The 15,114-nt window shown below is 58.9% G+C and overlaps 1 protein-coding gene across 1 annotated transcript; it reads right to left on the bottom strand.

Moving 5' to 3' along the window:
* Positions 1 to 8,273: 8,273 nt before the first annotated feature.
* Positions 8,274 to 14,661, bottom strand: JDP2 (Jun dimerization protein 2). Its single transcript, XM_026051793.1, has 3 exons — positions 14,443 to 14,661; positions 9,682 to 9,786; positions 8,274 to 8,815 (listed from the first exon to the last, which is right to left on the bottom strand). Exons 1-3 carry the CDS (start codon positions 14,641 to 14,643, stop codon positions 8,630 to 8,632), a joined length of 492 nt encoding a protein of 163 aa, XP_025907578.1. The 5' UTR covers positions 14,644 to 14,661; the 3' UTR covers positions 8,274 to 8,629.
* Between the last annotated feature and the right edge of the window lie 453 nt (positions 14,662 to 15,114).

Below are 15,114 nucleotides of genomic sequence, written 5' to 3'. Positions count from 1 at the left end.
CTGATGCTGATTGTGATGATATGATCTTTATGATGATGTTTATGCAACTAATGTCATTTGTATGCATTTTCATGTGTTATTGCAAACTATTAAAAATAAATAAAACTAAAAAATAAAAAGGAAGTCCAGACCTGCTTGAGTTCAGACCAGGATACGGAGCTTCGCATCAGTGGGGTTCAGCTGACCCTGCTGGGATGCACAGCAAGCCGGGCTGCCTGGCCACAGCATCCCTGCTGAAGGGGTTTTTAACTGACAAGCCACAAGTTTTTCAGGATTTGACCTCCAACAGTTGTGGGAGCTTCAGCCTGAAGGTGCAGATAAGCAGAGTTCAGCCCAGGCTATTCCTGGAGGGAACCACAATTTCCTCCTCCTGGCCAGGGCCTGAAATAATCATTTGCGTGGGCAATTAATTAGTTGAGCAAAATCCAATTTCTCTCTAGCAAGGACTTAGTGGCTCATAAGCAGGCACTCAGATGAAGGGGGTGTAAAAGAAGAGTCTTTGGTCAGCAGATCCCCAAATCTGGTAAATGTGACTTGACTTCTTGCCTGAGAAGTCAAGACCTTCCTCCGCGGGGTCTCTGCCCAGCTCCAGGTGCGTGTGCAGAGGCTGCCGGAGCGCCCGGGCTCGCTGGCTACCTGCCACCCCGGCGGCACCGAGGAGGCTTCGCCACCAGACGCCCGAGCACGAGAAGGTGCCTCTGCTTCCGCTGCGCGGGGCTGAGCCCCCCAGCTGAGCACCCGGGCACGGGGGCTGCGAGGGCTGCAGATGTTGTCTGACGGTTTGACTCATTTCGGTGGCAGTCTCGCTGGGCGATGCTGGGGAAGGCCCGAAGAGGAAGGGCAGCGAGCCGTTTAACCAGAATGGCTGATCCACCCCGGGCAGCCTCACCGGCTCTGGCGAGGGGGCCGCAGCGCAGCCCCCTTGGCACTGCCTGTTTCCAGGCTGCAGCAGGCAGAGCAGCCCCGGGGCGCTGTGGCAGCCGCATCCCACCTCCAGCTACAGGGAATCTGCACCAGTCAGAGTAGAAATGTTACTCGAGGGGACTGGCCACGGCCTGAGCAGCAGTGTGTGATACTCGCCGGGCATGCCGGGTTGCAGCCATGCTCCGTGGCAGGGGAGCAAAGGTACCGGGGTGCTACTTGACTCCTAAATTAGTAGGTGACTCCTAAATACATGACTTGAGCCGGCTGCTCCATGATCCACCCAGAGGGATGGATTCCTTCGATACCACCCATAAGATGTATCAAACCCTCCCAAGGACTGCGTACAGATAATTTAGGGCATGTTCTTGCAGCTAGACGCCAAGACAGCCATATCAGCAGGGGATGACTGTGAATAGCACCGATGTTGGCACCATCGTCCCACCCCGGGGAGGTCCCCATTGCTTTTGGCTCAGGGGTATGTGTGCACTTGCTCTGCCTTCCCCCCCACACCATGGCAGTGCTCGGGCTCCTCAGATACTCATGCAGGATGGGTGCAGGTGGATACACAGCCCTTGTGCCTTCACTCCCTAATTTCAGTGTTCCCTCTGGAAAGAGAAGTGCTCCCAAACTGGCTCCCAATGCCAGCTGCTTTTCCCAGGGGCTGCCAGAGCCCCTGCCCAGGCACACATGCCGACTGACCTGACGTTCCCAGTGCCAGCAATCATCTTGGTGCTTCAGAGAGGAAAGGAGGGAGAAACGCCGCGTCCCTGGGCCCATCACGAGCGATGCTGCTGGGCCCCGGCTTGGAGAGCAGCTCCCTGCATCGCCTGGCTCCTGCTTCAGGAAGGGGCTGAAGCTCCAGCCTGTTCTCCTTTACCTGCACCACAGCGTAGGAAATTGAGAACTCTGCCTTTTCCCTTTATTTTTTTTCTTTTTAATTCTATTTTTTTAAAGAAAGACTCTCTGACTCGAGTTTTGGGTATCCTTGTTTTTCGTGTATCTGCGTCATCCTTTGTGAGAGCCTTTTGAAATTTCTGGCCCACGGGGCATCTTGTCCACCTGCACACACCAGCCTGCTCGCTCTGTGAGAACAGTGTCAGCTTGCCAGGCTGAAATGAGTTGTCTTTCCATTTCTTTGAACATCTTGTGAGGGGGTGAGCAGAGGAACAGAGTTATCTCTAAGCCCGGCATTGCTCCGCACATCACTATCACGCGGCATTTCACCAGTTTCCGCTCTAAACTAGCGGGACTTTTAGTCTCCTCACAGGGAAATTTTCCTGCACCCCAGATTTAGGTCAGCCCCCATCTCTGGATGTCTCCTGTTGTTGCAGTGGGGTGGCCAGACGCAAACATGACCCGCGGGAGGGCCGTCCCATGTCTGCGGCGGCTGTGACGGGATGGACAGACAGACGGACTCCCATGCCCTTCCTGGGGCACCTTGGCTCCCTTCTCGCCCGCTGCTCCCAGGCGCAGGGTAACTCCAGGCTGAGCGGCGCAGCGTGGGCCACCGCGTGCCCTGCGCGGGTGCCCAGGGCCCCAGGGCAGAGCGGGAGCAGCACCAAGGCGCCGGCCCCACAGCCCCGGCCCACGGTGCCAGCCAGCGAGGGAAGCGCCGCGGGGCTCCCGGCACCCGCCCGGCTCCCAGCCCTTGTGCCCGGCAGCCTCCCTTCCTACGGGCAGCAACGGGGCGCCCGCAGCCACCCCGAAACCTGCCCCGCTCCTCCTGGGGCCTGCACCACTGCTCTGTCATGCCCGGCCCGCAGCAGGCAAGCCCGCTGAGCTTGTCCCAAACCTCAGCACCTGGCCCTAGCACCCTGCCCCAGGCCTCAGCTCCCTGCCCCAGGCCTCAGCACCCAGCCCCAGGCCCCAGCACCTTCGCTAGCCCTGACACACTCCCGTCATCCGCAGGCTGGAGCTGATGGGCGAGTCAGGTCACTCTGCTTACGACGAAGGTCTCTCCAGAAGAAAAAGGAGGCCTCGTTTTCAGTAAATGTCTATGTAACTGCAGCAGTAACTCTGCCCGGCCCTCACGAATTTTTCCAATATTGCAGAATTTGGCAGCCTGTGTCCTGAGAGGACTCACCAAGGCACCCAGATTAGCTTTAGAAAGAGCCTTTTCTTGCGAACTCATCAGGCAACAGCCTCATCTCAGCAGGAGCTGAACAGTGGCCATTTCACCCTCAACTGGAAGGTAAAGGCTCCAACGGGTTCGCAGTGCCAAAGTCAAGCTGCCTAATTCCTCCTAATGACCCCGACCTTTTCAGTCCCAGCAGGTTTCCAGCAAATCCAGTCAGCCCGGCCAGTGCTGCTGGAATTGGGTCTCTGGCAAAGCGGCCACAGGAACTGCAGCGTCAGGAGTCAGGACTTCCCCTGACAGCGCCGCAGATGACAACTCAGCAAGTTCATTCTGCAGAAACTAGATAACATCAGCACAAGGTGGTGGTTACTGGCGAAAGATCCTGTTCCTGAAGCTTCATCTGAGACGTGACAGGCTGCAGTGAAGCCGCGCTGCCAGACAGGCCCTCGCTCAGCCCGGGCCCATAGGGCCTCCTGCAAGGAGCTGCTCCATGGCTTCTCCTGGGTGCTTCGGCTCACGGAGCCGACTTAGGGCCTCCTTCCCCCTTACTCCCAGGGGCACCCAGCTGGGAAGCCCATCAGCAAGACAACACTGGGCACTTCTGTCTTGCAGCGAGTCCTTGGGCAGAGCACGGGGCAGGGTGAGGTGCCCTCCCGCGGCAGCCGCCCTCATCCCAAGGGCTCCGCTCCCGCTTCTGCCCGGCACCGCTCGCATCCAGCCCTGTTGGACACAGCGCCGCGCAGCAGAGCCATCCCTTTGCACATGGGGAACTGGGGGCCTGTCTTCACAGGCACAGCCAGAGCAGCTAAGCTGTACCCAATTCAGATGAGATTTAAGTTGGAGGATGCCCTTGCCCAGCATTAAAGCAGTGCTGATAGACATGCCCCCACGGAGCAGAGGCAGCTTCAGCTGGCCGCTCCACTTCAAAAGCCAAAGCAAAGCAAACCCGCCTCCATTTAGCACAAGGGTACCCAGGGGAGGGTTAAAAGCCCTTAGCAGAGCTTGCTCTTAGCTAACTGGAATGAATTTATTGCAAGCCTTGCCAAAGACCCACAGAGACACAACCCCAAAGGCTCTCTCTCCCCACAGCCATACCCCGGCTCTGCAGCCGGGTGAAGGGCCGCGCTTGGCGCCAGGGACCTCGCCGGCGGCTCCTGCGCCGCAGGAGGGACCTGCTGGGACTGAAAAGGTCGGGGTCATTAGGAGGAATTAGGCGGTCCCCCCTGTGGCTCCTGCGGCTCCCTTTGCTTGGGGCTGGGGGCAGCCGGGGCCACGCACCGCGCGGCATGAGAGGCTCGGGGGAGAGAAGCGCCACGGTCAGGCACCACCAACTGAAAAATGTCCACGCTGCGGGGAGGCACCCTGGGCCAGCCCCTGCACCCAGACCTAGGGCAGTCTGAATCACAGAGCCCCTCGCGTGGCCCTGCTGGGGCACCCAGCAGCTCCAGGAGGGTCTCCTGAAGCAGAAAGGGCTGATGCCGACACAGGGATCACCCACCCACGTCCCAGCCTGGCGGGACCCACACAGGGCAGCCGCCGGCTCACAGGAGGGACAGTCGGAATTGCCTCCGGCTCATTCCCAAGGCTCCGTGACCATCCTCGCAGCACCGGAGCTGGCTCACGGCCCTGTGCCCGGCCGTGGGCTGCGTGGTGCCCACGCTGCGCCAAGCAGAGCGGGCACTCGCTTTCAGCAGAGCAGCTTCTGCGTCTCTCAGTAAATAGCGAGCCTGGGGATTTTGGGGGGTTGTTTTCCAGTGAGATGGGTGGAAGCGCCAATTAGGCTCAAAGATCAATAAATACCTGCCGCCCTCGGCTCAAAGTGAAACAAGAGAGGAGAGAGGCAGAGGTTAGTTAACACCCTTCACTGCAGTGTCACGGACTCACTGCCAGCTCCTTCCAGCGTGGGCAGAGAGGTCAGTTTTTCACGCAGAAACACACAAACAAACGAGAACATCAACATGAAAGCCGCAGAAGCAGCAGGCTCCAAGTTGTGCTGCGGGGAGGCCGGGCAGCCCCGTGAGAGGAGCGGGCGCCAGGCAGCCCGTGCCCTGGGCAGGGGGCTGGGAAGGAGGCGAGGAGCCCAAGGAGCCCCTCAAGGAGCCCGGTGAGGACCCTGTGGGCCCCGGGGCAGCCTCGGGGTGGCCAAGGGCAGGGGCTGGTGAGGGAAGCGGGACCTGGTGCCTGCAGCACTTGGTCTCCTCGCGTTTGCTGCCTTTCCCGGGCAGGAGCAAGGGGCGGCAGGAAGTGCGGCGCCATGGGGAGCGTGGCGCCATGGGGAGCGCGGCGCCATGGGCCTGGGCCGCCTGGGACACCGCGAGGCGGCGCGGGGACAAGGAGCTGGTGAGCCGGGCTCTGCTGCCCGCGCTCACCCTTCTGCCGTGAGCTTCGAGCGCCACCGCAGGAGCGCTCGGCTCCTTCAGCGCCTCTCCAGGGGACGAGAGCGCGCCCGGCGCCCACCACGGCCCCGCAGCGCTCCCTGGCGGCCCCGCCGGGCAGCGGCCCCGCCGGAGGAAGGGCAGGATGAGGCCATCCACGGCGCTCAGGTCCGTGCGAGTGCTGTGTGTTTAGTGGGAGCACACTCACTGAAGCGTCGCCTTGTGCCTGCGCCGGGCTGTGCGGCCGCCTGTGTGCGCACGCCTGTGTGCCAGCGCCTGCCCGTGCACACATACCCGTGGGGAGCAGCTCGGCCTGGCCGCTCACCGGAGCCCAGGACACGGAGCAGCCCCTTCCGCACACTGGCTCCAGCGCTCGCCGCCATCCGCTCTGCTTCCCCGCAGCCCGCAGTGCTGCCGAGCTGGACTGTAGGTGGGGGATGCCCGCGGGGTGGCTGACCAACCTTTGAGAAGTGTCCGCTGCCTCTGCCAGGTAAAACGTCTGCTCTCGGCACTGGCACAACAAGCCCGAGGGGCTCTCGGCACTCACACAGGTCCGTGCGGCTCGGCTGCGAGGGCGGCAGCCTGGGGCTCTCGGGCTGGGAGCACCGTGCGCCCTGCAGCAGCGCGGGCTGGATGGGTGCTGGGCTCCTCCAGGAGGCACTCACAGACAGGGGGACCTCGGCAGAGCTCTGCACATCCCACGCGTGGTTCTAGGGGGGGACTTTTTTGCCCCATATGGGAAAAGGGCCAAAGTGACACAGCCAGGTCAAGCAGAGCCCCTGCAGAGCCCCCAAGGGAGGGCTGCGCTCGTCTCGCCTCCCTGGTGCACAGCTGGGATCCTTCCATGTGTTTCTTTGACCTCCTTCAGTCCCTCAGCTGTTGGCAGCCTCTGTGGCCCCTCACAAGGCAGCGTCACCTCGCCCAGGTTGGCACTGCAAGACAGCAGCAGCCTGAGAGCCCCGTGGCCACCCCCAGCAGGCACCAGCCTGTGGATCAACCCAAATCCCGGGTTAACTCCATGGGGGCAGCACCAGCATGGACAGAAGGCGGCGGGGTAGGAGAGTCACAGCAGGGACAGGGACACTGCACAGGTGGCAGGGGTGAGGCAGGACGGCCTGGCCCCTACTGTGTGCTGGCAGGACCCAGAGCCAAGGGGCAGACTGCTCATGTGGGGACAGCCCAGACTGCCTGGTGAGTTGGAAGCACGAGCTGTCCATGGCCAGAGCACCTGAAGCTGGACTGGGAGCTCCCAGGGACCTGCAAAGATACAAGCGCAGATTTGTTGCCATGAACACTCTGCAGGGGAAATCAAATCCTGAAGAGAGAAAACAGGCCTGGAAAGTGCTCTGCATCCTTTCAGCAAAGCACGCTGAGAGTTATCACATTCCTCAGAAGTACCGAGATAGATTACTGCCAGCAGCTGAAAAGCGGGTCAGATCCAAGTCATCCAAGCCACCCTGTAGGGTCTGGGTGGAATGAAACACAGAAGGGAAACTGCCAAGGGCAGCACGACAAGAGGTAGGAGCAGGGCCAGGACGATGCTTTTCTCTACCAAGTTCATTTCAGATTCTCTCCCTGCACATCCCTCCAAAACGCCTCAGGTGACAAGACATCCCATCGCAGAGGCTTTGCCTGTAACACATCCAAGAGCTTTCACACTAAAAAAGGGAGCTGGCAGCATTTCCAGGAGTCTCCAAAGACAGAAGCTACAAAAAAGGATAGGAAAGCCATGAAGAACGTATGGGACAAGGAAAGGGCTGGCATCAGATGTCCCTGGAGACTGGGAAGGGAGGGGAAAGGTGCTGCAGAGGTTATGAGAAGAGGTGCTGCAGAGGTTACAAGAGAAGCGGGCACGCTCAGAGGAGCCTTCTCCCCATTCAGTCACATTCAGGTGACCCTCCCCAGCGTCAGCACCACCTCAGGCATCCCGGCTGGGCAGGAACTGTCCTCCACCTCCTTCTGTGAAGCTGTGACCAACACCAAGACGCGGTGACAGCTCCCCCTATCTTTTCCTCTCCTCTGAAAGGAGTTCAAGCCACTGTACCCATGCCTGAAACAAGGAGGAAAGATGAGGATGAGATGGCCTCGCTGTCTCACCTCTGTCTTTTCAGCCTGCAAGCCCTGCCTTGGCCACCTTGGCAGGACTTTCTGCCCAAGTGCAGTCAAGGCTGCCTGTGTGTGAGTAATGGAAGAGCCCAAATGCCACTCACCTGGTGCAGCCCGAGCCCCGCAGCTGCTCCCCGCGGGCAGAGCTCCAGCCGAGCCCACGCAGAGCCTGCCCCACACGAAGCACAGGAGGGCTGCGTACGTAAAGTAACATTTACTGAGATACAGAACTGAGTATTATGAAGGACATACATGGATGGAGAGGGTAGCGGCACCACAGTGGAGGGCTGCGTGGAGCCCTTCCCAGCGCACTGGGGGAAGAGCCGGACGCTACCGGACAAGTAACAGCATGGAGATTACTGTGGCATATGCATTTGTAACAAACAGACCATCATAACATACATTTCTATGGGATCACATCTAGTGATTATATAAATCCATATAGAGATCACTGTATAAAAACTTTGTAAAAAATATTTTAAAAAAGTGTAAAAATGTGCATTTAAAAGCACGGCCGACAAGGACAGCTGGGCTGTAAACATTATACTGAGAGTGTGCTTGTGAGGGGCGCCTGCGCCACCGTGCCACGACAGGCCTGCCCACCAGCCAGGCTTGTGTCAAGTGTTTGCGGTTCCTCGCTTCAGGTTCCCATGCGGAGTGTGCGCCAGGAGCAGGGGCAGTGTCCGGGGTGGCTCCGGCCGCCACGGGGTCTCTGCTCTGCTGCCCCACGGCCGTGTCTGCCACGTGCAGGCTCTGCTCCCAGCCGGCAGCGTTGCAGTGGGCGGTAGGCGAGGGCGAGGTGGGTGGGAGCTTCCTCCCGTGCCTCCTCCTCCTCCTCGTCGCAGGTCACGCTGCAGCAGCGGCGTTCCCGGGGCCCCGAGAAGGCTGACGGGCCATGATGAGGTATCACAAAGAGGTGGCCCTCACCAGAGCCGCTCGCCCTGCTCCCGGGTTCAGCCTCAGAGCAGATGACTGACATGTTCCTGATCTTCTCTGTCCCTGTATTTATTTGGTCCATATTTCCCAAGGAAGCCCACTGGGTCCTGGCTGCACCAGGCCTCGGTGCAAAGTTCTTCATACAGTACATGTGTTAGAGACCCTGGAAGACCCCACGCCACTGTCTCCTCCTCGTGGCCCAGAGCCACCTTCACTTCTTCTCCAGCTGCTCCAGCAGCGGGTTGGCTTCGCTCTCGGGCGTCTTGATGCTGTCTGTCCGCACGATGCACGTTGGACGGTGCCGGTTCAGCATCAGGATGAGCTGCTGCCTCTCCTGTTTCAGCTCTTCTATCTGGGCCTTCAGCTCTGCGTTCATGAGCTCCAGACGCTCAGACTCCTAGCAGGGCCGGAAACACAACCACATATGGACTTCACTCTCACCGGACAACATGCAAGGAGAAGCAATTTGGAAAGCCAGCTACCTCTGCCCAGCACTGTTCTTTAGCCCCTGCAGCAAAGCAGTAGCCTGAAGACCTGCCCTGACATCAAGTTCTTCCAGGCAGATCACACGCGGTCCCATTACCTTGTGTTACCAACGCTAGAAAGATCCAGCCACCCGTCTCCTAAGACAGGCCTCGCCACTGCACAGCACCTAATGCTCTGCCTAGCTGATTTCCAAGGGCTAAAGGGGGTGTTAGAAAATGAACCTGCATTTTCACTCTTTGCAAGGTTCACCCAGCCCTGTCTGCATGGACCTGCCCTCATGAAACAGCTCCCTATCCCCAGATGCATCACTTGCCCATGTCCCACCACCCTTACAGAAAAGCTGGCAAGGTGGGTGCCGGGGGTGTTTTTCTGCCCTGAGCTCACAGCAAGGGCTTGCCTGGGCTCTGAGCAGGGAAACTCCAGCAGCTTGGGCAGGGAGCCGGCCTGCTGCCACCACACGTTCGGTGCCACAGACCCATGGGTGGGATGTTCCTGCCACAGGGAGGTGCAACCGCCAAGCCCAGAGCCTTCCACCAGCCCCTCTGTGCCCCGACACAGGTGTGGGAATGCCCAGTGTCTCCGACTGGGCACACAAGGCCACCCCTTCACCAGCAGGATCCAGGTGGGGACAACAGGCCTGGCTCTTCCCAGATGGGGCACTGGAGCAAGGGGAGGCAGAGGGTCAGTTCAGAGGGAGCATTCCCTGCAGACAGACCATGCATGGCCTAAGGAGCAGCCCAAGCTGAAGCCCCCCGTGCACCCTGGCAGGGCACCCACCCGCTGTAGGAACTCTGTCCTCTCCTTCTTCTTGTTACGACATCGTGCTGCTGCTACTTTGTTTTTCTCCCGGCGTCTTTTCCTTCTCTCCTCTTCCTCATCCAGCTGTAACAAGACAAAGGCTCAGAGGTGTCAGACGTGGGCCGGAGGGCAGGGGCTGTGAACGTGCCCCCTGGCACCCCTGCCAGCCCAGGACGGGGGGACGGGGGGACAGCGGCAGCCGCCTGCACGCAGCACTGCCGGTGCCCTCCGCTCCTAGCAGGGGACAGGCACACTGCACCGGTGACAGGGACTAACCCGCAGCAGTGCCACGTGTGCTGCTGCCACAGCCACTAACTGTACTCTGCAGGACGCAAGGGGGGAGAGCAGGGCAGTACGGTGGGGACTGGCCACAGCAGCCCCCGGGAGCAGGCGGTGCAGGACAGGCAGGGCAGCAAGGGGTGAAAACAAGGGAGAAGAGCACGCCGAGCACCCAGGATCCCAGCCAGACAGGCACAGTTTGTTAGACATGGGCAGGCACAGCCTGCAGGGCACACACAGCATCAGAGAGGGCAAGGGAGGCCGAGGCACCTGAGAGCCCCCCAGCTGGTTCAGGCTGTCTCCCACTTCCAGTAAATTTGGTTGTCTCCCCGTGTCTTTCTCAGTGGCCAGGACACAGCCTCTGCCGTAAGGTGGGGACAGGCCTCGTGTCCCTAACAGCAGGGCAGGATGTGGCAGTGTCCCAGCTGCCATGACTCAGTTGCTCTGTGCTATCTTACTCAAACCACACACACCGGGCCATATGGGTTTGGAAAACCCTCAACAAATCAATAGGGGTATTACTGCAGAGCCTGTGCAGGAGGCCAAACTAGCTCCTTCTAAGAAGATCTGAGTGCTAGAAGGACCTGTGAATTCAACAATCAGGTTAGGCTTTGCAGCAAGGCTGCAGGTGAGAAGGCTGCAGGTGCCCTGAGGCCCCACACACGACATTCATCCATATTAGCCTGGGACTCCAAAATCCACAGCGTCACACTTAGCTACTTGGTCCCTTCATACACCCTTTCAAAGGCAGTGGCAAGAACAGTCGCTTCATGACCACTTCCATGGTCTGTTTGCATAACAGCCCTGACCAGGCAGCTGTGTCCTTCCTTTCAGACCTCTCTGAAAGGAGAGGTGTGAGATGTGGCCAAGGGTCACAGCTCCTAGATGAGCAGCCTCTTGCAGTACCCACCACCCAAACTGCCTCAAGCAATGTGTTGATCTAGTACATGGGCTGGCTTAAGGTCCTCAAAAGGGAAGTCAGATTTTCAGTGCCATGGACAGAAAACTGCGGGTCAACATGCTATCCTAGACACATAGGTGCATCTATGGTGCCTTGAGGAAATCAGCTACAAGCTCCATCATTCACAGATGGAAGCTGTACAAGACGCCAACCTTCAATGAGCCCAAAGCCCCTTAATCAAAACATCTCAGCATGACGTGAAGGACAGGATGGAACACAGCCTGGGCAGAGTGAAGGGGCACCGCAGGTGAGCACATCTCACGCTGGGCTTTAGAGGACAATCAGTAAGTTTTATAGCACTAATAGGTTTTGCATCTTCTCTCCTGCCTGTCCAAAGCATAATAATAAGGGTGCTATTTTAGACGGGAGTAAAGGAGAGAGTCAAGTCAGTCCAAGGTGCCCATGGACTTCACAGAAAGTCAGGCTGCATCCCTTCCTCTGCCAAGGCAGCCCAGGGGATACTGCCCCAAAACACGATGCACTGGATTGGAGAGAGCCAGGGCTGGAACTGCAGTGATGCCCTCCGGTCCAGCTAGGAGCTCTCAGCTCTCACTGCACCCATGTAACTTAGATGGTATTTGCATCAGCAGAAGTGAACGGGGAGGCTCTAACTCCATGCTCTGCTGGCTTCTTTCCTTCTGCCCTTTCTGAACAGTCCAGATGATACTATCCATGAAGAAACAGAAACTGCCCAGATTTGCAAAGAGATGCCAGGATAGTTAAGGCAGTCACAGTTCTCCGTGCACTTACAGGCCACTCCTCTACCCCTTAGATAATCCTTGAATTCAAGGCCAAGAAGCTACTGGAAAAGGATGCAGGGAGAAGAAACATGTGCTCAAAGATTCCCTGCAAAGCAGAGCCCTGGTTTTACCAGGAGCTGGGAGCAAGAAGAGCCAACGTGCAAGTGTTGTCTGAGAACTGACACATTTCCACACCCTGCTGCTTTTTTACCTAAATGGAAAAATGACCCTTCCTTGTCCCCACCACAGAAAACACTGAGAGCTTCCCTCTCCCCACAGAAGGTCTGGCTCTGCCTTTTCTGTCCACAGCTCCCACGACCTCAAGATCTCATTTTCTGCCTCGGTTTCTGTTCAAAAAGGTGACGTAGCCCTGGTGCTGGAGGCTGGGCCTTGGCAGGTTAGAGGCACAAGGGAGGGCACTGACATATGGCCCATAGCACATTTCAACAGCTGAGCTCCAGGGCAGATCAGCAGGGAGAAGGTTTTGGGTTGTCTTCTGAGTTTTGAAGGTTTGGGTGACATGTTTGGAACGTCTCCTGACTTGCCTCAGGAACAGATGAGCTTCATGAGCCCGAGGGCCAGGACTGCGCAGCCTGTCCCCGAGCGCCCGCACTGGTGTCCCCAGCGAGGAGCCCGGCAGCAGCCAACTGGAGCTGCCCAGCAGCAGTGCCCGGCGCTCCAGCGGAGCACTGGGATCACACTGCACCTCTGGGCACACACCCGCGTGTCCCCGGCATGGAGCCCCCGGCCCGCCGAGGAGCGGGGCAGGCCGGTGCTCAGCACCCACCTGGGGCACCCATGGGAGCAAGGAGGCCACTCTGCAGCTCCGCGTGTGCGTTGCCTCTGGGCTGCTGTCCCCAGGGTCGCTGCGAGAGCTGTGCCAGGGGCAGCTCCATGTGCTCTCCTCAGCCCCCCTGCCTCCGGCCGTGCAGGAAGGAGCAGGCTGCAGGCAGCGCAACCATCCGGAGGCTGCCAGTGGGTTTCCCCTTTCCCTTCCTCCACACGGTGTCTGAATGACTGCCCCAGCGGACGCTCAGCACTTTCAGTACCTGCTGTGGGGCAGAGACACCTCATTGCACATCCCCGTGCCCAGAGGAGCTGCAGGGCCAGCCTCAGATGTGCCCAGCTCCCCAGGAGAGGCTGCGTCCTGGGGAGACAACACAGAGCTCCCTGCTTCTTCCCCAGCGCATGAAGCTATGTGGAGCTCACACCACTTGCTACAGGACACCCAAAACGTTCAGGGGTGCAGCTGCAGGGCTGCACAGCTCTGTTTCACTGCTGATCTCATGTCTTTCACTGCCCTCCCATCCATCAGCCAGGGCCACCACCTCTCCCCAGCCCCCAGTGCCAGGCCAGCCAGCTAACATACCCCCAGCCAGCTGCAAGGGTTCGCTGGAATTTGCAATTAAGCTGCTGCAAAAGCAGCATGCCCAAAGGTCAGGACAGCAATTAGCTTCAGCTGACAGCTCAGCTGCTCTGCTCATAGAGGAAGCAGAGCCTTTAGCACCCCGAGACCCTTCTGACAACCTCCCCCAGCTTCCTAGCCTCAGCTCCTATTGACAGAGAGCTGCCAAGCTCTCTCCCAGGTGAGCTCCACAAAGCTCTGTGCTGTGGAAGGGGCTAATGTCACTCCAGTGAAAGGTCATCAGCTGGACTCTATCCTACTGCTTCTCCCAGCTGGAATCTACCACAAGAGGCTGGCATAAAGGAGCCGGCAGCCTCCCTGAAGGTAGTCTGGGTGCCGCTGAGCTTTCACCACAAACCTTAAGGCACCTGCCCAGGCCCTGTGGGCTCTCCCTCTGTATTGCAGTTTCATTCTGTTTGGCCAATCACCTCATGGGTCACTTCTTATCATGCAAGTATCTCCAGACATCTCCATCTCTGTTGTCTCCGGAAAATGCACAACATCCTGTCTTCACGTAGGACTGCCCAAAATACTCACACAGAGCACAAGCAGACTCATCAAAAGGTTTGCTTATTGGACCTGCTGGCAGAATCCACTCAGTGATTTGGGGCCTCCAGATTGATGGATTTCCAGTTCCTTTTGAAGGAGCAGGAGATGCAAACTCTCAACGCCTCAATACAGTGAGGTCTGAGGAGCCAGCAGAGACACGAGACAACCACCAAAGGAAAGTTTGTGCAAATGTCTCTGTGGTTTATCTGTGATGTGACCGCTTGTGGTACCGAACAAACGTTGCCCACCTCTCCCTTCCAGGAGCCCCGAGGTGAAGCTAGTGCCCTTCGCCAGCAGGCCAGGGAGGCAGCCCCAGGCAGCAGGGCCTGCAGCCAAGGCCGAGTCCCTGCCTGCTGCTTAGGGCTGCTCACCCACACGCCTCACTCCAGGGGAGGAGGCAGAGGCAACACCGGCGGCTCCAGAGCTCGTTGTCACCAGAAATGGGAGGAAAGCCTCAGGCAAGCTCCCTGGTGGGACTCTCAGCTCCTCCGGGGTGCCTGGCCCAGCCTGGGGAAAGGCAGGCTGTGTCACACCCTGCAGGGCCACATTCAGCTGCAGACCAAAGGCTGCAAAGAACCAGCCAGGCCTGGGACATGAAGCCTCCATCCCAGTCCATGCCACAGGGACAGAAGTTCAGCCATAAGATGCAGGGAGGGAAGCAGGAGGATGATGCTGGCGGTTCAGGTGCCAGGACACATGCACATCACCAGAGTGGCAGCACAGACGGGAGAGGAACATGGCGCAGGGCACGTGTGACAGGCAGGTAACAGCCCCCTCTCCCCTGCTCTCTATGGCCCTGGACTCACCTCGCTTTTCACGGGCTGGGGTCTCTTCCCCAGCTTCACCTCCAGGAAGTGGAGCGGCGAGATCATGGCGCCGATGTTGCGGATGTCGGCGTACTTGAGCTCCTCCGCCGTGAGGGCCGTGCCAGGCAGCCCCGTCAGCGGGCCGAGCCCGGGCAGCGCGCCAGCCGTCAGCGACGGGTCCGGAATCTGCCCTGGCATCATAGCAGGGACAACAGCTCCGCGGCCTAGAGGCAAGCAGACACAGCCCACTTTAGTCCAGGTCTCACAACACAGCACAAGCCAAGCGTATTCCACGATCTAGCCAGGTGCGACCCAGGGAAAGCGGATGCTCTTTCCCATGCCTACGTGACACCACTCTTAAACAAGTTTTGATTAATGTGTAGGTACCCGGGCAGGAAGATGGTGGTATTAAGAGGACCATAAAGTGCTTCAGGCTGGGTATCATCCGGGCAGGCTCGGCCTGCTGTGGGGCAGAAGACACGCAAGGGCCAAGGGCACCACCAAGAAGAGCTGCTGCGAGAAGAGCCTGCCGCAGAGCAAACACCCCAGCACGAGCAGGGGAAGGGAAGGGAAGGCTGGCAGGAGAGAACACAACAACGGGAAAAAGGCTCCTGCCCAGGAGAGAGAGCTGGAATAAGACCAGGTCTGGGACAAGCTTTGCTGGGTCACTTT

Source organism: Nothoprocta perdicaria, unplaced genomic scaffold, assembly GCF_003342845.1.
Source record: "Nothoprocta perdicaria isolate Ctin4 unplaced genomic scaffold, notPer1 scaffold_8, whole genome shotgun sequence".
In the NCBI taxonomy this organism is placed as follows: domain Eukaryota; kingdom Metazoa; phylum Chordata; class Aves; order Tinamiformes; family Tinamidae; genus Nothoprocta; species Nothoprocta perdicaria.
The sequence above is the reverse complement of the archived record's forward strand: the minus strand, read 5'-3'. Positions and strand labels throughout refer to the sequence as shown.

Bases quoted from the DNA above. Each gene is read 5' to 3' on its own strand.
- JDP2 (XM_026051793.1), bottom strand. From the start codon at position 14,643: ATGATGCCAGGGCAGATTCCGGACCCGTCGCTGACGGCTGGCGCGCTG. The intron at 9,787-14,442 runs GTGAGTCCAGGG...GTCTTGTTACAG, and splicing joins CCCAGCCCGTGAAAAGCGAG to CTGGATGAGGAAGAGGAGAG. The intron at 8,816-9,681 runs GTGGGTGCCCTG...CGGCCCTGCTAG, and splicing joins GGACAGAGTTCCTACAGCGG to GAGTCTGAGCGTCTGGAGCT.